At 42.8% G+C, this 23,263-nt stretch overlaps 1 protein-coding gene across 5 annotated transcripts in view; it reads left to right on the plus strand.

Annotated features, from left to right (window-relative positions):
* The window catches only part of DCDC2 (doublecortin domain containing 2), a 207,395-nt gene that overhangs the window by 73,733 nt on the left and 110,399 nt on the right, over nt 1-23,263 (plus strand). For all 5 annotated transcript variants that reach the window (XM_075314694.1, XM_075314690.1, XM_075314691.1 and 2 more), the window contains 4 exons: nt 3,725-3,801; nt 3,885-4,016; nt 5,723-5,869; nt 6,255-6,309. In XM_075314694.1, coding sequence (XP_075170809.1) covers nt 3,725-3,801; nt 3,885-4,016; nt 5,723-5,869; nt 6,255-6,309 — 411 coding nt within the window. The remainder of the gene's footprint in view (nt 1-3,724; nt 3,802-3,884; nt 4,017-5,722; nt 5,870-6,254; nt 6,310-23,263) is intronic.

The raw sequence follows: 23,263 nt of genomic DNA on the forward strand, positions 1-23,263 counted from the left end.
AAAATGATGCAACTTTTGGTGTTCACAAAGTAGGCTGAGCAGGTGCAGGAGCAGGACCTAATTCATGATCATGTGTAGCATACTTCATGCCAGAAATCAGAGACTCCAGTCACCGCCTTCAGACATTTGACAAGGCGCACACCACTTGTAAGATGCGCCTGATTCATTAAGTGGCATGCACCTCTTACTAAATCAAACACCTCTTACCCTAGCATGCACTTTCAATTATTTGGGAGCATATTGTGAGTATGGTCCTGGCCTGGCTTGTTCCCGCACCGCTCCAGTTGATCGACAGATCTCTTTGTACACACATGGACCAAGATGGGGATAAGCCAGCCAAAGGAAGCATTGGACTAGTCACATCTCTCCCTATTAGATTATCATCAAGACCTCTGTTGTTCTTTCTGGTCTTGATGAGGGGGCATGCTGGAATCAGACACTTCCGATTCATGATGTCCGCGTCTCTTCATGAATTAGTAGTTTCTGTTGAGTGGCATGTGCTCTGTCCAGTCAAGTATTGAGGGAGATTTCTGTGGGGAATGCCACTGCTTATCATGATCTAGACGAGCTGTGGCGTCATGCCCCTTCTCGCCCCACCTTTGTCCATTTTGGTAGAGCTGGGAGAAACTGGCATGAAAACGACAAAAGTCAAAGAGTTGCAACAGAATTTCAGAGAAAGTGATATCTAGCTGATATCGCACAGCCAGGCTCTAATTCATGCTGCCGGTGCAGAGTGAATCTAATGATAGATTCCTTTTATGAGATTGAGTGGTTTAGCTATTCACATCATGCAGTCTTTGTTGACCAATCTGCTTCTTTTAAAACCCACTTAAAGGTTAATGAGGCATATTTGCTACTATCCCTAATCATAGGATCTGCATGAGCTAAAGTAGCAATAGTGAAAGGTAAATATCTACTATATATACTATATCTTCTCAAGTGCATCTATTTATAGTGCATAGAATTTATATAGAAGCATGATGGAAACATAGGATGTTCTCTGCTATTACCAATGTCCTCATATGGAACTACTGTATATATATGGATCGGCAGGTACCAGTGGCGTAGTGTGGGGTGGCTTAAATCCAGTATAACATTTTAAAACTAAAAAGTTATACATTGTTATCATATTGTTTCTTTAAGTTTTATTTTTGTTTTTATTTTAATTTAATTATTTTTGTTTTTTACTCCAACCCTTTTCCTATTTCTAAACCTAGCTCTAAAGCTCTAACCTTAAGCCTAACCATAGCCGTATTCCCAGATAGGGTTAGAAAAAGTTTAAAAGCATAGTAATGAATTAAGACACTATCGAATCATGTGCAGTTTTTCAGAATTACCTTCATTCATTAGCTGCTTATCTTCTATCATCTCGGTCGCTTAATTGCTGAGTGCAGCACGCGGGATGAGTTTGTCAGCTACTGTGCTCTGCATAGGCAGTAACTGAGCTTTGTCTTCTCGGTCACTGCCTATGCAGAACGCAGCAGTGGCATGACAAGCTATTGCTCTAAGAAGAATGGGAGTATGATGACACCCCTCATAATAGTGAGAGCGGGGACAAAATTTTGCCCTCACATAGATTTTGGTGTGTGGGGCAACGCTACGCCACTGGCAGAAACCATGCGTGACAGCAATGTCATCCAAATGCTACAACAATACTACCAGATTTTCAGACAAATGTGACATGGGCATTTCGTACTAATAGACCTGATGCATCCCCATGTTTTGTCCATGTTGGACAGTTCATGCATGAAAGGTTCGTCTTTACAGAAAAATGTAATGTAGCTCAGCATGCGATTACTTCTAGGATCATAGATGTGGAAAAGTCGTGTACTTACTACTAAGAGGTAATACAAGTGGCACTAGAAGAAAACTGATATATTCATAAGAAATCTTCTTTTGTGTGAATATAGGAATCATTATGGTAATAAATTGCTTTGAAATGTTGCAACTAGAGATTTATTCCACATGTATATGACGTGAGCATTACAAAGTCTGTCCTTGGAGGTGAATCAGTGAATAAAGTGTATTTCAGAACCTGTAGGAAAAATACATTAGAGAATAACATGGATCTCTGATAAGTGTTTATATATATATGTTTATACATGTTTATATGCTGTTTAATGAGTTGAGGTCAGTGGAAGTATACATTAGTGCTTTTATAGCTAGTGGCTGATCCTGTAAGCGTGCAGGAAAGCAGATAGACATTTATTAAAGGGAATCTATCAGCAGGTTTTTGCCATGTAAGCTGATTACGGCATGCTGCAAGGGTTAAAACATAGAATTCAGGTGTGCCTGTCTTTACAAGGTCCGATCTGTTGTTTATTTGCTATGTTTGTTAGCGCAGCAGGACTTCTCGTTGCTCGGACTACATTGTTACACGCACAGTAGTCCAACACAACCCCTCTGTATTGAGAGCCTGGTATTGGCAGGGGTAGCTCTCGGAGCTCTGCTACATGACTAAATCTAAAAATTCGAATTGTGTCAGGCCGGCTGCACCCATTAATCTAAGTGATACATCGTTGGATTCAGGATCTCTTTGCCTACATCATGCTGCTCTCAGAAGAGGTAGCAAAAACCTGCTGACAGATTGACTATAAGTATTTATTGAAAGGTAAAGTGTTTGTAATTTTAACCATAAATGTCCCAGCTCTTCCTCTACCGGAGTGCGTGAGTACATCTCGTATTGGAAGTCTCATTATAACTACGCTGTCCAGTGAAATAGAAGCAGCATTCAACTTGATGTTATAAAAAGACTTAAACCGTGACCTAAACCGTGACCTAAATATACTTCACGGTGATCAAGTTGGAGTTTACTTCTTTTTCCTTGCAGTGATAGAAGTTTGGGCCAAGTAGACAAGGTCCAGGTGAATGATATTTACTACTGCGGCGTTTTTTCTCCATGTTTCAAGTCACAGCAATTCTCCTCATTGCATTTATGAAGGAACTTCTTCAACTTTTGTAATCCAAGTACCCATCAATCGAAGGACTTTTGACCCCGGCCTGATTTAGTCACGAGTTTGAATAATATTCCAGAGCCATTGTCCAATCTGCAAAAAGGATTTAGATGTTTTCATAATATGAATAAAAAATATTTTGAAAGGTGCCCCGTTCTTCAGCTGTAAGCCTTGGTCCCAGTTCCCTTTTCCGTGGTTCCACCATAAAGGAGAGATTCCTGTGTCGGCATGTAACCAATATCAAGGGGACTGGCTGAATGGCTTCATTTCGATAGAAAACCCAGCCCCTAGGGCCTAGGCTATCCCTTGCAATTAAAATGACCATGTCATCCAACCCCCTCCCCGTACAGCTCTGATAATGGGCCAACACATGGAACGCTCTGCTGTGTTGAGCAGGGGACTAGAAGTAAAGCTGCCAGATACCCCTCTCGAAAAACTGCTAGCTGAACATCAGAGGCCCCTTCTTGATCTATGTTAAGAAGTTCAGGGTAAGGGTGCTTTACACGCTGCGACATCGCTAACGATATATCGTCGGGGTCATGTCGTTAGTGATGCACATCCGGCGCCATTAGCGACATCGCAGTGTGTGACACCAAGGAGTGACGATCAACGAGCGCAAAAACGTGAAAAATCGTTAACCAAATCGCTAGCGATATCGTTGTGTATAAAGCAGCCTTAAAAGTATTTTTTCAAGTAGACAACATCTTTAATTTTTTTATGAAATCTCATGTTTTATTGTAATGAACTGTTCACATATCTGTCTTTTCCAGGTAAAACCTGTGTCCCATAGCAGAATCAATGTATCGGCAAGATTTAGAAAAAATGTTCAGGAGCCATGCACTGTGTTGTGAGTAGTCTTGTATCAGGCACTACACTGGTTTATATTGAAATAGATTCATCTTCACCATGTTCATCTTTTTTTCTAACCAGCCTTATTGCTAATGGAGATATCATGAACCCGGTGGTGCGTTTATTGATTCCTAGGAAAGTCCTGGATCAGTGGGAGCTTGTTCTTGCCTTGGTTACAGACAAAGTTAAACTCCGGAATGGAGCTGTACACAGGTATTAGCCTTGCGTTAAAGGTGAGCTCAGCTTTTTGGTGCAGATTTTGCGCCTCTGATCTGCACCTGATTATAGTATAATATGTGTGAACAGGGTTTTGAAAACCCTATGCACATGCAGTGGAAAAAATCTGCAGCAAATCAATTATGTTGTTGATTTGTCATTGGTGAATCTATAGCTGTCAATTCTGCAGTAGATCTACAGCACAATCTGGATAATGCTTGCAGAAAAATTTCAGTCTGGTGTTCTGCCTACCGCTAATTATAACAGTGCTTTCTTGTTCTTTTATTGCTATTGTATAAAATCTGCCTCCAATTAAGTAATTTATTCCAATATTTGTTTCAGATATAATCCTTCTGAATGAGATATATAGTGTATATATAATATAAACAGGAAGATACTCTTGTTTTCTAATTTCTATAGTTCCTGCATTGAATTATTTCATTGAAGGGTATATCTCAGACTTGAAAAAAAAATAAAAATGTGTGTATATATATATATAATATATATATATAATATATATATATATATATATATATATATATGTGTGCCCAATGACTAACAGGCAGGGAATTGCTACCTACCTGCCTGTTCTGCCCATGCCGTTCTTCAGCAGCTCTGAGACGGCTCCTGCCAGTGATACAGTGGCTTTGTCACCAGAGCACAGGCTTCTTTTCCACTCTGCTCTGTAGAGGGGGCGGGACAGCCGACATACTGCTGATTGACAGCTGACACTCTGCTGTGTAACGGGGGGGAGCAGGTTGTCAATCAGAATGACTTCAGCTGTCCCATCCTGTCTACTGAACAAAGCGAATGAGAAGCCAACGCTCGGTTGACGCAATGTCAGCAGAAGCAGCTAGATAGCCTGCAGGAGTGGTCTGTGACTACTCTGTGCTGGCAAACAGGGCACAACAAGCAGGTAGCTACCTGTCTGTTAGCGCTTAGATGCATTTTATAAAGTCCTGGATTTGCACTTTAAAATAAATATGTCAGCAGGTTTTCACTCTCCAAACTAGTTAAAAGTACATGGAGCTTTTTCAAAGACAAGTCCAGCAAAACCTTTACATGGCCAGTCTGTTCCTCCATTACTGAGAAATCCGTGTTTGAATTGATGTGAAAATGAGGCAGAAGATCTTCAGCCTCTGTCACTCCAGCTCTATTCTGTGCCCAGCACCGCCTCCTCCTGCTTGGCTTGCAGCTTTTATACTGTGTGACTTCACTGATGGCTCTTTTGTGTTAAGAAGGACCAGTTGACTCTAGGCAGTGAATAGAACACATACCTCTTTCAAAGACAAGTCCAGCAATACCTTTACATAACCAGTCTGTTGCTTCATTATTGAGAAATCAGTGTTTGAATTGATCTGAAAATGAGGCTGTATATCTGCAGCCTCTGTCACTCCAGCTCTATTCTCTTCCCATACCACCTCCTCCTGCTTGGTTAACAGTCTCTATGCTGTGTGACTTCAGGCCATAGACCCATCTGTCAAGCAGGAGGATGCTTAGGTAAGGTATAGAGCTGGAGTGACAAAGGCTTCAGACTTCTGATTTCTCCATAATGGAGGAACAGACTGTCCATGTAAAGGTATTACTGGACTTGTCTTTGAAAGAACTACATTATTGAAATCTTACTGACATTCCCTTTTACCTTTTGTTTAGAATCTGTTCCGTTAATCCACAAATGCTCTATTTCTGGTTATTCCCTGTAGATTATACACGTTAGAAGGAATGCCCATACAAGACGGATCTGAACTTGAAAATGGACAGTTTTATGTTGCAGTCGGCAGAGACAGATTCAAAAAGTTGCCATATGGTGATATAATATTCTCAAAGTCATCTGTGAGAAGGGCACAAGGGTAAGCTGAAATACCGATATATTGCTTTTTGTTACACGCTGATTACTGTCCTTATGTTGCGCTTGGTCCTGATGTATGTAGGTGTCTATTGTACCATAAGCCCTGATAATTCTCACTATAGCGATATTACTATAGCTTACAATTCTTTATAACTGGAAAGTAAAATTATGGATTCCCTCTAAATTTGTAGCCATACTACCCATATATCATTCTGTAAAGCCTCCCCTGTATGAAAACCGCTAGTACCCTAATCCCAATGTCTGTATTTTTATGGTGTAATATATATATATATATATATATATATATATATATTTTATTTATTTATTTATTTAATATTTGACTGATAATCACTTTTGTTTTTCAATTTATCCGCAACATTGAACAGGTCCAAAGCATCATCGTTACCTCCCATAAATGGATATAGAAAGAGTAAGGAGAATGTAAGTAACTGATTTATGTAAGAAGATGTAAGTGCAGATCAATTGTTGAAATGGAAATAACTTGCATGCAATTGCTATTTAAACTAAGTATGTAGCAAGCGGGTCCCAGTGGAAGTGTCACTCTCATCATCCTGTCTCCCTAGAAACCCAGAGCCGCTAACTGTAACACAATAGACACAAATAATGGACTACGTTGCTGCTCCGATAGTGATGCCCTGACTCACAACATACTATTACTTTTTCACATATATAGGAGTAATATTCTGTATTTCCCAGAGACTTTGGTTTGAATGCTAGTTCTACAGGTTGAATGCAATGTGGTCCTTTATAGGCTTATTGCTTTATGTTGACTACTTGGACCTCGAGGAAAGCTTGTAGCAATTGCAGTGATATTCAAAGTCATGTGGTGGGATTGTCATGTAGATGATCACTCTTCCCACCCTCACACTGTGCAGAGGCATGCTTGACCAACTACATAACTGTATAACGTGAAGCTTGAGACCAAAATTTTTATCTGTTGATCTCATCCTTCTTGTCTTGATCCACAGTTTTCCTCTTGACCTAGTTCCTGTCAACTGATTTTGTCTTTGGCTGTGTCTCTTTGGTTTGTCTAAGGGTACTTTCACACTTGTGTTATTTACCTTTTGGCGCAATACGCCCTTTTGGAAAACAGCGGAATCCGTTAACGGATTCCGCTGTTTACCATAGACTTGTATGGATGACGGATTGTGCCAAAAGTACCTGCGTTGCTTCCGCTGGCCGACGTTGCTTCCGCCGGGCGGAAGGAACGCAGCATGTAACGTTTTTTGAGCGGCAGAAACCTTTATTTTTTACTGCGCATGCTCATTTTTTTTTTTTTTTTTAATCACAGAAACTTTATTTTGTCTCTCGGCGGCCAAACGTTCAGCTGAGCGCCCGGCGGCCGGCTATTGAGAGCGATCAGCTGAGCGCCCGGAAGCCGGCTTTTGAGAGAGCTCAGCTGAACGCCCGGCAGCCGGTTTTTGAGAGCGCTCAGCTGAGCGCCTGGCGGCCGGCTATTGAGAGTGATCAGCTGAGCGCCTGGCGGCCGGCTAATGAGAGTGATCAGCTGAGCGCCTGGCGGCCGGCTATTGAGAGTGATCAGCTGAGCGCCTGGCGGCCGGCTATTGAGAGTGATCAGCTGAGCGCCCGGCGGCCTGGTGATCAGTTGATCGTTCACAATAGTCTGCTGCCGGTAAAAAAAGAAAAAAAAAATAGCTTTCCGTTGTTTTGTACGAACCGTTGCATCCGTTGTGCCATTATATGCAACGCATCCTTTGCATCCGTCACACAACGCAATGCAACGGATGCCGTTCAACACAAGTGTGAAACTAGCCTAAGGCTAGGTTCACATTTCCGTTGTTTTAAATCAGTCAGGTCCGTCAGCAACGGATCAGTTGTTTTTTAGATGTCAACTGACGCAACAGATGTGTTTTTCACAGGATTCCTTTCACAGGAATCCTGTGAAAAAACTACTCCGTCGCGTCCGTTACATCCGCTGTGCGTCCATTTTTTGACGGATCAGTCATGATCCATTTGTGTTTGGGACAGCCCAGTGGGTGTGCCAAACATGCTGGGCATGCTCAGTAGAGCATGACAGCATCCAGCGCTGGATTCCGTCGTAAAACGGATTACGATGGAATCCAGCACCATAGACATCCATTACAAGCGTGACGGATGGCGACGGATTTGTGTGCTGTGCGATAATTTTGACGGCCCAAAAAACGTTACATTCTGCGTTGCTCCCGTCCGGCGGTCAGTCCAAAAATGACTGACCGTGGTGCAGCGAATGCAACGCAAGGTAATCAGTCGCAATCCGCCACTAATACAAGTCTATGGGACACAACGGAATCCGCTAAACGGATTGCGTTGTTTACCATAGACGCGGATTGTGACTGATACATTTTGACGGAAATGTGAACCTAGCCTTAGCTATCAGCAAATCCATGCCAATTTAGCTTCACCGGTTAGAAGCTACTCTATGGACTCAAAAAGAGTTTTTGCAGCAAAAAACTAGATCCGTGTACAGGGATGAAAGATTAAACACCAAAGCATTCCTTAGGACTCTCTGATTGAAGTGGCCAGTGCCAAATATGTCCTTGGAAGCTTTCTTAAAAGTTGCCAGAGTTCCACAATCAGCCCCGTAATAGTTTTCTTACAAGTAGAATAACTTTTTAATTCATAATTAATGTAGTACTGGTGTCTCTGCAGAGACACCAACTTACTTACTGCCCTGGCCGGGTCACGTCCTCCCCTGTACTCCCACGTGTACTGCTGCATCCTTCCCCTCCCGGGCCTTGTACATGACGCACATTGTTCCCAGGAGTGCATCTAAGTTTTGTGCGCACACACCGTCGCTCATCTTAAAGGGCCTCTCAGCCTATGGTTGAGAGGTACAGTGTATTTAAGGCATCCTCCCATTAAGGGAGGTGCCTACAGAATGCCTCTAATTAATCGGTCAGTGTTCTAGTCTGCTACCTAGCTACCGTGTTTTTCCAAAAATAAGACTCTGTCTTATATTTTTTTTTCCCCCAAAAAAAGCACTAGGGCTTATTTTTGGAGGAGGTCTTATTCTTGGAGAAACACGGTTGGGGGTAAGTTTACCCCCCAAAAAAGCAGACCCCCCCCCACTTCCCAGGAGACTCATACTCACCAGACCAGGACGTCTGCGTGGTTCCCAGATCCTCCTGTGATCTCTGGTAGGTGCTGCACGCCATCCTACCCTGCTGCTAGCTGACACGCTGACACACACAGCAGATCACACACACAGCAGATCACACACACAGCAGATCACACACACAGCAGATCACACACACACACGCAGCAGATCGCAGATATACACAGCAGATCACACACAGCAGATCGCAGGCACACACAGCCATCACAGATACACACATCCGATCGCAGACACACACAGCCGATCGCAGACACACACAGCCGATCGCAGGCACACACAGCCGATCGCAGGCACACACAGCCAATCACAGGCACACACAGCCGATCACAGGCACGCACAGCCGATCACAGGCACGCACAGCCGATCACAGATACACACATCCGATCACAGGCACACACAGCAGATCACAGGCACACACAGCCGAACGCAGGCACACACAGCCGATCGCAGAAAAACACAACTGATCGCAGACACACACACAGCCGATTGCAGACACACACAGCAGATCGCACACACACACACACACACACACATCACGTCACATCACATCCAGCACTTATGACAGCAGGGAATGAGAGCAAGTCACGTGTCCCGCCGCAGGTCCTGTTCGTTGTGCTCCACCGCACTGCCTCTCAGGATTCTCCCAGCGAGAAGAGATTGGTGTCGCTGGATGAGGGGAGTGTGTATGCGATCCGATGTGTGTGCGATCCGATGTTTGTGTGTGTGATTTGATGTTTGCGTTTGATCCGATGTTTGTGTGTGCGATCTGACTGTGTGTGCGATCTGACTGTGTGTGCGATCCGATGTTTGTGTGTGAGATCTGATTGTGTGTGTGTGTGAGATCTGATGTGTGCGGGTGTGTGATCACTGCAGGTCCTGCCGCTCAGTGTCGGGTGAGTGTAATTGCCGGGTGCCGCTGTGTATAATGAAGTGTCCTGCAGTATCTATCTTTTTTAGCTGCACGGACACTTCATTATTGATCCGCGACTAGGGCTTATTTTCGGGGGAGGGCTTATATTTAAGCGTTTCTCCGAAAATGCTGAAAATCCCTGCTAGGGCTTATTTTTGGGGGAGGTCTTATTTTTGGAAAAACACGGTAGTTGTCAGGTTCTGAGCTCTGTCCTGTTATCCCTGTGTCCGTCTCCAGTACTTGCGTTCCCATACCTGTCTGTCCCTGCTATGTCCACCATTCCTGTCCATACTCACCTGTCCAGCCTGCCTGTACCCACCTATTCCTGAGTCTGTCACCTGTCCTGGGGGTCATCTGTCACAGTCCTGGTCACTGCACTGGGAGTAGTACCTGGTGTCCACCTCGCGGTGGGTGCTTAGTTAAGCCCCTCCCACTCAAGAGTAAGGCCAGGTCCCCCAGTGGTCCAGTGGGTCCATTAATCCCGCTCGCTGCCACTACATCAGCCGGGAGTGTTACAATCAACAAGACTTTGTAGTTATCAAATTATCAATATCTGTAAAAAATAAAAGAAGAAAACCTCCATGGCAAAAATGCTTATACAGAATACATCACTATTTGCATTTCTATAAGTAATGTATCTCTGATCAAGCTTTTGCTATGTTCTATGGTAAAAATCAGCACTGGACTATCGCCATTTATAATCTGTCGGATGATGGATTTAATTTGTTTAATGGATATATTACCGTTATTTTATAATAATAACATAATTATCGCATAAACAATAAATGAAAGTAAATCAAGGATACAATTTGACTATGACATGAGTTAATAATTGTGAGAATGACACATGTGACAGTGAAAAAATGCTTAGAAATGACTGGACAAACTAGACATATACTGTGAGTCAGCACGGTCCAAGGTGGTCAATGTGTAACAGAGTTCACTACAGTTGGCTGCTCGTCAAATTAAGCCATCGTCACCCTCCTTCCTCATAAATAAAACATCAATCTGAAATATTTTTAGGTGTACACGTTTAGAAGAAGGCAATATGGTACAGATGTCATCATAGCTACTGATTCAATATAAAGAATAGTACCTTTTTAATAACGTTCGGTTGTGCACTAGAAGCCTCAATCAATAAATATCAATAACACAATTCTGACCAATTCTGTAGTATATAATGTATATTGGTTAAAGTATAATGATAACCATATTTCTATTGTGACAATTTTAATGAAACCTCTTTCTGCTTGGTGGTATTATTAAAGAGGGTATCTAAAATTTGGGAGTTAGCCTCTATCCTTTGGGTAATGGATAAATTCCCAATTTCTGACAGTCACACTGCTGGAACCCCCAATGATCTAGAGAACCAGGCCACTGATTAGCCTCAAATGAATAGAGCGGTGCCCATTTATTCACACATGCTGTCACGCACAGACCAGGGGAGGTCTGGCACACACCGATACACTCAACAAACAAGCGGTACACTGGGGACACTTTAACAACAGTGGGCCTTTAAGCTAGGTAGAGGGGTGAGGGGACACCACCTGAACTCACCTCAAGCTGTTTCCTGAGCTCCCTGGTGTCCCTATGTGGGGTATTTCAACCCATTGCGGAGCCGGATAACTAATCCTTCACTAGCCCTGCAAACATCCTGGCTATTGAGATGGCCGACGAGAGACACTAGTCTCAATGCTGCACTAATCAACAGGGAAGGGAAGGAAAGACAGACAGGGGAATCAACAAAAGGATAAGGTCCAACTTTACAGCTGCAGTCAAACACCAGGACTTCAGCCTACACTGCTTCTGACTACAAGGGCTTCATTCAGGTCCTTCCACTTCCAGGCCGAGCTTCAGAATAGATTTATAATAACTGGTCCCCTCTACTGGGCGATGATGTGACTACTTATAGGGGATGGGAGTGGTCACAAACTGGAAGCACCTGAGGAGGAGTAATCAGAAGCTGCTGGCAAGGAAAACTGACATTAACCCTTGATTAACCAAAAGAAAGGATAATACGTTTAATCTCCAGAGTTTCCCAAGGCAAAGTGAGACTCCGGGCCCAAAACCTGTCAAGTATCTCTAAATGCAGAGAGACCACCGTGACATATGCACTCCATTCATTTTTAATGGTAATGCCAAAGACCAGTCGAGTTCAATGCTCAGTTATCTCCAACAGTCCCATTAGAAATTGATTTTTTGCATAACCCTGCAATGTTCCATTCACACAGGGCTCTTAAGAGCCCAATTCTTGGCATTAATGGGAGTTCCAGTTGACTGACTCCCATTGATCATGAAGTTATGCCGCATTTGAAGGGATAACATTTAAACTCCTTTAGTGAATAAAAACATAACCCGTAAATACCCACAAATAATTTTTTTGCAGCAGTCTTTAAGGTGCCTTATCTTACAGTGAGATTTATTTGGCTATGTGGAATAACTGATGCGTTATATATATATATATATATATATATATATATATATATATATATATATATATATATATATATATATATATATATATATATATATATACATACAGTACAGACCAAATGTCTGGACACACCTCATTCAAAGAGTTTTCTTTATTTGACTCTAAAAATTGTAGATTCACATTGAAGACATCAAAACAATGAATAAAAACATGTGGAATGAAATACTTAGAAACGTCTGAAACAACTGAGAATATGTCTTATATTCTAGGTTCTTCAAAGTAGCCACCTTTTGCTTTGATTACTGCTTTGCACACACTTGGCATTCTCTTGATGAGCTTCAAGATGTAGTCACCGGAAATGGTCTTCCAACAGTCTTAAAGGAGTTCCCAGAAATGCTTAGGACTTGTTGGCCCTTTTGCCTTCACTCTGCGGTCCAGCTCACCCCAAACCATCTCGATTTGGGTTCAGGTCTGGTGACTGTGGAGTCCAGGTCATCTGGCGTAGCATCCCATCACTCTCCTTCTTACGAGGGGCAAATCAAAAATAATGATAATCAGTTATTTCTATTGCACACAGAAATTAAAATAAAATGTTGTCTTCCCTCTTAGGTACCCACTAGTCCAGGAAAAAAAAAATCACTTAAATAGGCCACGATTCCCGGGAGCTACATTCATTTGAATATGAACTGCCAAGGAGTGAACATCAAAATGGAAAAAAACGAGCTCAGAGCTGTCATCAAATACCTCTGCTTGAAAAAAATGACTACCAAAGACATACACAGCGACTTGGTGGAAACATTGGGGGACTCTTCTCCATATTCCACAGTTGCACGCTGGGCCAAGGAATTTAAGCTGGGAAGAACATCAACGGAAGAGGAACATCGTGAAGGACGCCCATCCACGCCCCTCAATGAAGCAAATGTGAAAAAAGTTGAAGAAGTTGTATTGGCAGATCGAAGAGTGACTATCAGGCATGTAGCTGAGGTCACAGGGATCTCATATGGCAGTATTCAAAGAATTCTTGCAAAAGAATTGCATATGAGAAAGGTCTCCGCGCGTTGGGTGCCAAAAATGTTAACCAACGAGCAAAAGAAGAAACGAGTTGACATTTCAATAGCAAATATTCCCACCTTGTGGTTTCTTCAGATAACCATCCATAAAAAAGTCAAAAAACAGCACGACACAGATTTTTCAATTACCTGACCTTTATTGGTCACATAGGTGTATAGTGACGTTTCGGTTCTGATGTGAACTTTCTTCTATATAGGTATATATACTGTTTATAAAACATCTATAACATGTAGAAATTTATATGAATCTCATTTTCCCTTTCACTCAACCAATAAAGAAACAAAACTGGAACAGCCCTCACAGAGCTCCACCAAAAAAGAAATAATTTCTGAGTCTTCAAATTTGTTGACTCAAAGCAATTTATTATTTTCTTAAAGATTGTAAATGATCAAATGGAGTTTTGTCATCATTTCGTTTCAGTACACGCCGCTCCCCGGCTTCATGAGTAAGGTACACTCCTGAATGAGTGACCGTTTGGACTAGTGGCAAGGTTGTGATGTTAACTCAAATAGTAGACACTGAATATGGCAAGTTTCAGAGCAGCACTTACAACCTCTGTAGCAACGAGGCTGTAAGCGTTGTGCTACTGGCCTAAGAGCGGCTACCACTGATAGATTGCAGTGGTGGTTGGAAACCTAGGCAATGATCACTATCCAAAATAATTAATTCTTAATTATTAATTAATTTATTAATTCCTTCTTTCTTAAATTGTATAACAAGGACATTAAAAAAAAAATGTCTGTCACTAACTGGCAGGCAGTTGTTACCTATGTGTCTGTTGTGATTGGCGCCGTTCTCCATCGGCACAGAGAGGCCACAGACCTGCACCTGTCGGCGATACAATGGCTTCATCAACAGAGCGGAGGCTTCTTTTCCGTTTTGCTCTGTAAACGGGGCAGGACAGCTAACGCCATACTGATTGACAGCCCGCTGACTAAAGGGGGTGTTACACACAGCGATATCGCTAACGATATCACTGGTGAAAGCACTTGCCCCCGTCGTTTGTGCGTCACGGGCAAATCGCTGCCCGTGGCGCACAAAATCGTTTGGAGCCGTCACATGTATTTACCTGCCTAGCGACGTTGCTGTTGCCGGCGAACCGCCTCCTTTCTAAGGGGGCGGTACGTGTGGCGTCACAGCGGCGTCACTAAGCGGCCACACAATAGAAGCGGAGGGGCGGAGATGAGCGGGACGTAACATCCCGCCCACCTCCTTCCTTCCGCATTGCCGGCGGCCGCAGGTAAGCTGCAGTTCGTCGTTCCCGAGGTGTCACACGTAGCGATATGTGCTGCCTCGGGAACGATGAACAACCTGCGTCTTCCACAATCATTGATTTTTTAAAAAGGAACGACGTGTCAACGATGGACGATAAGGTGAGTATTTTCCATCGTTAACGGTCGTTCCTTGTTGTCACATGCTACGACGTCGCTAACGAGCCGGATGTGCGTCACGGAATCCGTGACCCCGGGGATATATCGTTAGATACGTCGCTGCATGTGACGGGGCCTTAACTGGGAGAGTTGGCTGTCAATCAGCATGATGTCGGCTGTCCTGTCCCTTCTACAGAGCAAAGCAGATGAGAAGCCACCAGTCTGTTGACACAATGTTAGCAGAAGCAGGTTAACCAGCAGTAGCAATCTGTGACCACTCTGTGCTGGCGAAGAACAGCGCCAAGCGCAACAGGGAGGTAGCAATGATCTGCCGTTTAGTGCTTAGGCACATTTTTCCTTTTCGTAAAGTCCCTTGTATATCCTTAAAAATGGAGAGGAATTTTAATATGCAAATAAACAGCAAAGTTGTTTGTTTTTACAATCACTTGGCAATTTACACATTTAAGATTTTTTTTTCTTTCGCCAGTTTTTTTTTTACTGCACAAGTGAACTCTCTAAAAATGAAGCCCAAAAAAGAATATCAGAATTGTTGTTTTATTTAAATTCTGAAAAAGAATTGGTTTCTATTTTCCAATACATTATGTGATAAAATCATTTGTGCCGTTCAAAACCGCAGAAAATATGAAAAAATATGGCTCCTAGAAAGTGGGGATGAAAATAATAAACGCAAAAACAGAGACTGGTTTAGGTATTGAGGCCTGAGAGAAAACCAAAGTTGATTTCTATGCATTGTTATTTTTTTCTATTATTAGGTGTTTCTTCATGATGTTATGACATATTACTCCTATGATTATTGCATCAATGCCACGTAATATTATTAGTGTTATTGACGATATACTTTTTTCAATTTGCTTTGTTTAATGATTGTGCGGACCTGTTTTCTTCTTGCATACATATAGAAGAAAAATGGTTTGGTAAGGTTGAGGGCAGTTTTTTTAGTTGAGCCTTGAGTCATTTAAGGTATGTTTAGTTAACTATGTGCAGTGGGGGTCCGAGTCACACATTAAGCAAATTTCTGCACTGTGTCAACAGAACAACCAGCACTGCTCCTAGTAAATATTTGTTTTTCTTTTATAATGGCCCCATTGTGCCTCCTGTAGCCAGCGGGTTCAACTCAATGAAGGATAGAGGGTTTGAGAAATACAGTGATGGCCTGCTTATAGGCTCTATTCTTCTGGACTTTGGAATAGGGACTTTTTTTTTAGGGACTTTCTTTTTATAAACGATCAAAAGCTGAGTGATATATTAATTTGCGTCAATAAAACATGACCAGACAGCGCTCCTGATATATACAAACATTAGAGAAATAGGCAGCATCCAAAGTGGGTGATGACTTATCAAATAGTATTTATTTTGATGTTGGAGGAAATGGAAGAAAAGGGTTAATCCAGGGTGCCAGAAGAAGATCACTGAAAATCAATGGGGATTAAGATGTTAGATTTTATTGTTCGATGCGTTTCGGAGCGATAGGCTCCTTCTTCAGGAACACAAAATCAATAATATACATGTATAATAATGTAATGTATGTACAGTATTGATTTTTGTTCCTATGGCTCCGAATCGTGTTGAACAATAAAATCTAACATCTTAATCCTCATTGATCTTCTGGCAGGGCGGGTTAACCCTTTTCTTCCATTTCCTCCAAAGCTATCCTCTTGGTTCTGCAGCAGCCATCCTCAACACGTTGTTATAGGGGTTGTGTCTATAACACAACCTCACTGGGTTAGTGCACCTAATTTTATTCTTCCTGGCACCACCGGATAAGACACCATCTGTGCCCCCCTTTTCTTTGTCATTTCAGTTTCACTAAGTATTTATTTTGACAAATACATGGAATTACAGGCCTTTATGAAGCATACACACCTTAATAAGTTGCAATATTTTTGTGCAACTCGGCAATTGCGTAACAATATTGTGACATTTGGCATTTGCACACCAATCCTGTTCAGCAACGCCAATATGGACGTGGCATGGGCGGGACAGGGCCGCCAAATTCATCATAAGTTACGCCACTAAAATGACATTACTTGCTTCAGAAATGTATGTCTGCCCCCAGCAGGTTTAGGTTTCTGATGGTGGCACATGCTGGGTACCAGATGTGCCTTATTCATGAAGCATCAATCGCTGCTTAATAAATCAGGTCAGTGTACTCCATTGAGCACTTCATTAAGATTGGTGTGCACTATGCTAGTCTTAATGAATCATCCCCATAGTGTTTCACCAATGAGTGCAAGACACTGACTCCTATGTATTGCATATCAAAAACAGATAAAAATATACATAGAGTAAAACAAAATAAATTACCCATAATCTCAAATGCCAATACTAGTCCCCATAAGTATAAAGGTACAAGATAAAAACCTTTAACAAAAGGATAGCAGTGATAGCATTCCTCACTGCGCATGCGCCAGCATCTCAAGGGACAAGCTGCTAATGCGTCTACAAACACCACCTTCACACTGGCCATTTCACAGACATAATTTAAGAGAAAAAACAAATTGAGCATATACCCAACACAAGGTGAGGTTTTAATACTAGAGACAGAATAGGACTGTCCCGGCTGGGTACACCTTGTTGCGGAGGGATGGCTTTTATGCTTTTTTGATCAAAATAGCATTAAATGAGTACGCTATGTTATTTACTTGTACTATTACTGTTTACTTATTTTATTTGTATTTTCTTATGATAGGGTATATGGTCAATCTGTGTTTTTTTGTTTGTTTCTTGGGTTTTGTTTTTAAATGCCAATAGTAGTCAAGTGTCATCACATTAAGGATTACAGACACAATGGTAAACGTGCTTCCACAATCATGGCCAAATGGCAATCTCAGTCACCTGCCCTGGGATTCCCGGGTAATTACACAAACAGTCAATATATATCACTTAAATCTATTGGTGGTAAAAAGAGAAAAGACAAAAACAAGAGGTTATAAGGTCACCGGATGCGGGTATGCTAGTTCATTGAATATAATTTATCATTCAAAGCTATAAAAAGTGACCACCTTAGGTATATCCGTTGCCATCCACTGCCCTCCTGATATGTTTTTTAATAATTAATTGTTTTCCCTATAATAAACCAATCCTAAAGACCCTTTTTTTTAGCTCTTTAAGTGTGCTGTTCCCCTGCCTCAATTATTCCATCTGGAGAGATATAAGAGTAAGTTGAAAACTTAGATTTTATAACATGTTCCTCCTTAAAGCACCACTCCAACTTTTTTTTTATTGTACTGCTAGAGTGGTGCTTTAAATCGAAGTCCCCTGCCCTCTGTCTAATGCTCACTTTCCGTCGTCATCATCTTTTATCGATGTTGCTCAGGTTGGCGGTCTTGGGGATTTGTGACCTGGTGGCAGCTCCAGTGTTTCATGGAGCACACCGGAGGTCACAACTCAATACATAGTTCTTTATCATTTGGGCTCTATTAAAGTGATTTTCCAGTAAAAACGAGTTATCACCTGTCCCCAGGATGGGTAATAACTTGCTCATTGAGGAGTGTCTCATCACTGCGACCTTCAGCAATTGTTCCCCTTTACTGCTGATCTGTGTAAGGGGTACTTCACACACAGCGAGATCGCTACTGAGATCGCTGCTGAGTCACGTTTTTTGTGACCTCATTAGCAATCTCGCTGTGTGTGACACTGAGCAGCGATCTGGCCCCTGCTGTGAGATCGCTGCTCGTTACACACAGCCCTGGTTCGTTTTTTTATTGTTGCTCTCCCGCTGATAAGCACACATCGCTGTGTGTGACAGCGAGAGAGCAACAATCCTGAATGTGCAGGGAGCAGGAGCCAGCGTCTGACAGCCTGCGGTAAGCTGTAACCAAGGTAAACATCGGGTAACCAAGGTGGTTACCCGATATTTACCTTCGTTACCAGCCTCCGCAGCTCTCACGCTGCCAGTGCAGGCTCCTGCTCCCTGCACACGCTAAGTTAAGCGGTGTGAGCTGGTAACTAAGGTAAACATCGGGTAACCATACCCGATGTTTACCTTAGTTACCAGTGTCCGCAGCTTCCAGACGCCGGCTCCGTGCAAGCGCAGCGTCGCTTGCATGTCGCTGCTGGCTGGGGGCTGGTCACTAGTCACTGGTGAGATCTGCCTGTTTGACAGCTCACCAGCGACCATGTAGCAATGCAGCAGCGATCCTGACCAGGTCAGATCGCTGGTCGGATCGCTGCTGCATCGTTAAAGTGTGAAGGTACCCTAAGCTCCAGTGGTGAACAGGTACTGAACAACAAGTTATCTCCTTTCCAATGGATAGGGAATAACTTGTTTCCACTGACAACCCCTCTAATGCTGAGGCATTGTGCTAATGGTGCAGATTGTAGAGGATTAATCAGTAGGGAACATGCTTTGTTGATAAAAATGACTAAAGGTACCTTCACACATAACTAGATCGCTAGCGAGATCGCTGCTGAGTCACGGTTTCTGTGACCCAGTAGCGATCCCGTTAGCGATCTCGTTATGTGTGACACCTACCAGCGATCAGGCCCCTGCTGTGAGATCTCTAGTCGTTGCAGAATGGTCCAAGCCATTTTCTTCAAAGGTGATGTCCTGCTGGGCAGGACACATCGCTGTGTTTGACACTGTGTGACAGGGTCACAGTGACTGCTGAGATCGTTATACAGGTCGCTACTGCATCGTTGGTAAGGTCTGACTGTGTGACATCTTACCTGCGACCTCCCAGCAACTTACCAGCGACCCCTATCAGGGAGCATCGTTTTTGGGATCGCTGGTAAGTCGTGTGTGTGACTGGGCCTTTAAAGAGAACTTGTCAGGTCCAATATGCACCCAGAACCACGAGCAGTTCTGGGTGCATTATGCTAATCCCTACCTAATTGTCCCTGCATCTAGTAGAATACATAAAGAGATCTAGTAAAAAGTATTTCTAAAGATCATTTATGATATGTTAATGAGCGCAGGGACAAGTTGCAAGGGCATTATATCCCCCATCTAGTCCGCCCTCTTAGCATGTAAGCATGCCCACAGGGGCGTGCTAACATGCTATTCAATTTCCATTGCCCAGCTTCATCAGCAGTGACGCGCGTACCTGTGTCCGTTGTCACTGCTTCAGACGCCAGGCTCAGGGTCAGTGCACATGATCAGAATGCCTCTCACTTCCGGTCATGCACGTCCTGGCTTTAGAGAGGTCTAATGCTCGGCAGTATATACACTGGAACCCAAAATTATACACAATATGCTTAAAAAGACATAGCTGGACTAGAGCGGGTACAAAGAAGAGCGACCAAGGTTATTAAGGGAATGGGTGAACTGCACTGCAATACGAGAAAAGGTTATCAAACTTGGGGTTATTTATTTTTGAAAAATAAAGACCTAGGGTCGATCTTTTTACAATGTACGAATGTAGGAGAGGACAGTACTATGATGTTTCTAATCTTTTTACTCCCAGGCTTACAATGATGACAAGGGTGCATCCACAACATCTAGAGGAAAGAAGGTTTAAACCTAATCATAGACGCAGATTATTTACTGTAAGAGCAGTGAGACTATGGAACTCTCTGCCACATGATGTTAAATAACAGAGAGAGATGGAGAAAGGTGTTTAAATGCCGCGCCAAAGGATCACTTGTTCAGAAGTTCAGATCAATGTCACTTTTTTGATGTTATTTGTATACCTGACGGTCCTGAGGAAGGGGGCAGGTGCTCCTGAAACGCGTAGACCTGTATGAAAATTAAGTGACATTGATCTGAACTTCTGAACAAGTGATCCTTTGGTGCTGCATTTAAACACCTTTCTCCATCTCTCTCTGTTATCTGCCGTTTGGGTGGCTGCAGCTGTGGCTCGATCTGCATATGCGATTATAGTAGTTGTGACTTTCACAACTACAATTGGTGAGTATCATTACTCCCCCCTCCCCACCCCACACATATTGGGGTAAGACCCTATTTGCGCTTGTTTTCCACAGCCTTTTCTTCTATTTGCCACATGATGTTGTTATTGCTAATTGACGAACATGCAAGGACAAGGAGGGCCTGGATGCTCTTGATGATAAATATAATATTACAGGTTATGGGTGTGAAATTCTGTGATAGGACGTTGATCCAGGGAACTAGTATGTGGAGTCTTTCCACTAATATGGGCAATGAGCATCTGCCCCATGGGTTGTAGCCTTTCTATGGGTCATCATGTTAGGTTATCAGTTAAACTCAATGGATTTATGTCTCCCTTCAACCTAAAACCTTTGGAACTATTAAACCAGATTCTGAAGCCTCACAAACTTTGAATGACTCACATGGAAGAAAAAGCGGTGCAAGTGCTTAAAGTGTTTTTCTTTTTTCACCACTGAAGTTGAGCTTTAAATCCAATCCCCTTCCTCTAACGTTATACTTACCCTCCGGAGTTTTCACCGTTTTTCGTTGCCGCTCTAGTCCCATGGTACCATCTTATGACTGTAACTCCAGACTGGCCAGAAGTCAGAAGTTACCACACAAGTGCTCAATCCAACTCTATGAGAGCCTGACCAAGGCTCTCATAGACTGATATTGTGTTGTGAAACACTGGACCTCCTGTCAGATCACAAATCGTCAGAGACTGACAGGAGCAATGCTGGAAACAGATGAAGATGGTGGCAGGTGAGTATAAGGGGTACTTTGCATGTTGCGACATCGCTACTGCGATCTCGTCGTGGTCAAATCGAAAATGACGCACATACGGCGCCAGTAACGACGTTGCAACGTGTAAAGCCTAGAAGCACCGATAAACGATCACAAAAGCGTCGAAAATCGGTGATCTGTGAAGTGTCGGTCATTTCCATCATTTCGCAGCAGACAGGTACGATGTTGTTCCTCGTTCCTGCGGCAGCACACATCGCTGTGTATGAAGCCGCAGGAGCGAGGAACATCTCCTTACCTGCGTCCCGCCTGCAATGAGGAAGGAAGTAGGTGGGCGGGATGTTTACGTCCCGCTCATCTCCGCCCCTCCGCTTCTATTGGCCGCCTGCCCTGTGACGCCGCACGACCCGCCCCCTTAGGAAGGAGGCGGGTCGCCGGCCATAGCGACGTCGCAGGGCAGGTAAGTGCGTGTGAAGCTGCCGTAGCGATAATGTTCGCTACGGCAGCTATCACAAGATATCGCAGCTGCGACGGGGGCGGGGACTATCGCGCTCGGCATCGCTACAATCGGCTAGCGATGTTGCAGCGTGCAAAGTACCCCTAAGACAAGGGTCAACTGACTTACATTTAAAGCAACACTGCAGTGCTGAAATAAAATAACATTATTCCTTATTTTGCTGGCTTTTGATAAATGGGTGATCACCGGCTTTTGATGTCCGGGAGATCACATTACTAACGTGGTAACTATGAAGCGTGCAGCGCATCGAGGACAATGACATTGATTGTGTGTAAACAGTGTTTTTTATTATGTGACATTATTGTAACTAAACCAACAATAATATTACTTAATGGCTAAAAGGAAGATATGAACAATAGATATCATGTGTCATTACAAGGAAAGTACATTATGCTTCCTTTCATAGCAAATTTTCCATGAACGATCACCCAGTGTGCTGGATTTCCAATAAGTGTTATAGCAATTGTTCTGTTACTCATAGGACATTTCTTATAGAGCGCACTTGATCCCAAGCACTGTTTCAGTTGAGGTGCTCTTCTGGAATGTATTTATTTATGTGGTTTCCAGAGGAACTGCTGTAGCCCAGGGACTTGTTTTATCCACCAGATAATGGCAGATAATTAGGCAGGTAGTTGTAGGCAAGAGATGAGATGTGTTCTGCTACTAAGGAAACTCACACCAAAACCGCAAGCACACGGTCCCCATAGACGCGCTGGCCTTAGAAAAGGGTCACTTAGGAATCAAAGATTGTCATTGGGGAACAAATGTGTTTAACAACCAGAATAGGGTGTTCTGTAAACAAGTCTTTAAATAAGCGCTTCATGATACTAACAATATCTATCTATCTATCCCTCTATCCCTCTATCTCTCTATCTATCTATCTATCTATCTATGTATCTATCTATCTATCTATCTATCTATCTACTATCTGACTGTTTATCTGTCTACTATCATCTATCTGTCTGTATTTTTTTCCGAAAAAATGATAATTATTAAAGACGTCATTCAATTTACCATATCATGCACAGGAAAATGGGAAAAAATCCAAGAGAGGTGGCATGGTGAAAAAACCCCACAATTCTACCATTGTTTTAAAAATGACTCGACCATCTGGTTCTGCAGATAAGTTTGATTGATGATAGACAAAGTGTCATTTGATTGTTCAGGCCCCATCCGGTATCATGTTTTTGGTACTAGCATATATCTAGATAAATGTGCATTTTTTGGTGGGCTGTTTAGACTGGCTGATAATTGGGAATACTCATTAACCAGCTATTAACTTGTTGAAATGGACTGCATGTGTATGGTCAGCTTTGAATCCAATGTGTAAAAGCCACATCACATTATACTAATGTGGGCTGAACATGA

This window comes from Anomaloglossus baeobatrachus, chromosome 6, assembly GCF_048569485.1.
Source record: "Anomaloglossus baeobatrachus isolate aAnoBae1 chromosome 6, aAnoBae1.hap1, whole genome shotgun sequence".
NCBI classification, from domain to species: domain Eukaryota; kingdom Metazoa; phylum Chordata; class Amphibia; order Anura; family Aromobatidae; genus Anomaloglossus; species Anomaloglossus baeobatrachus.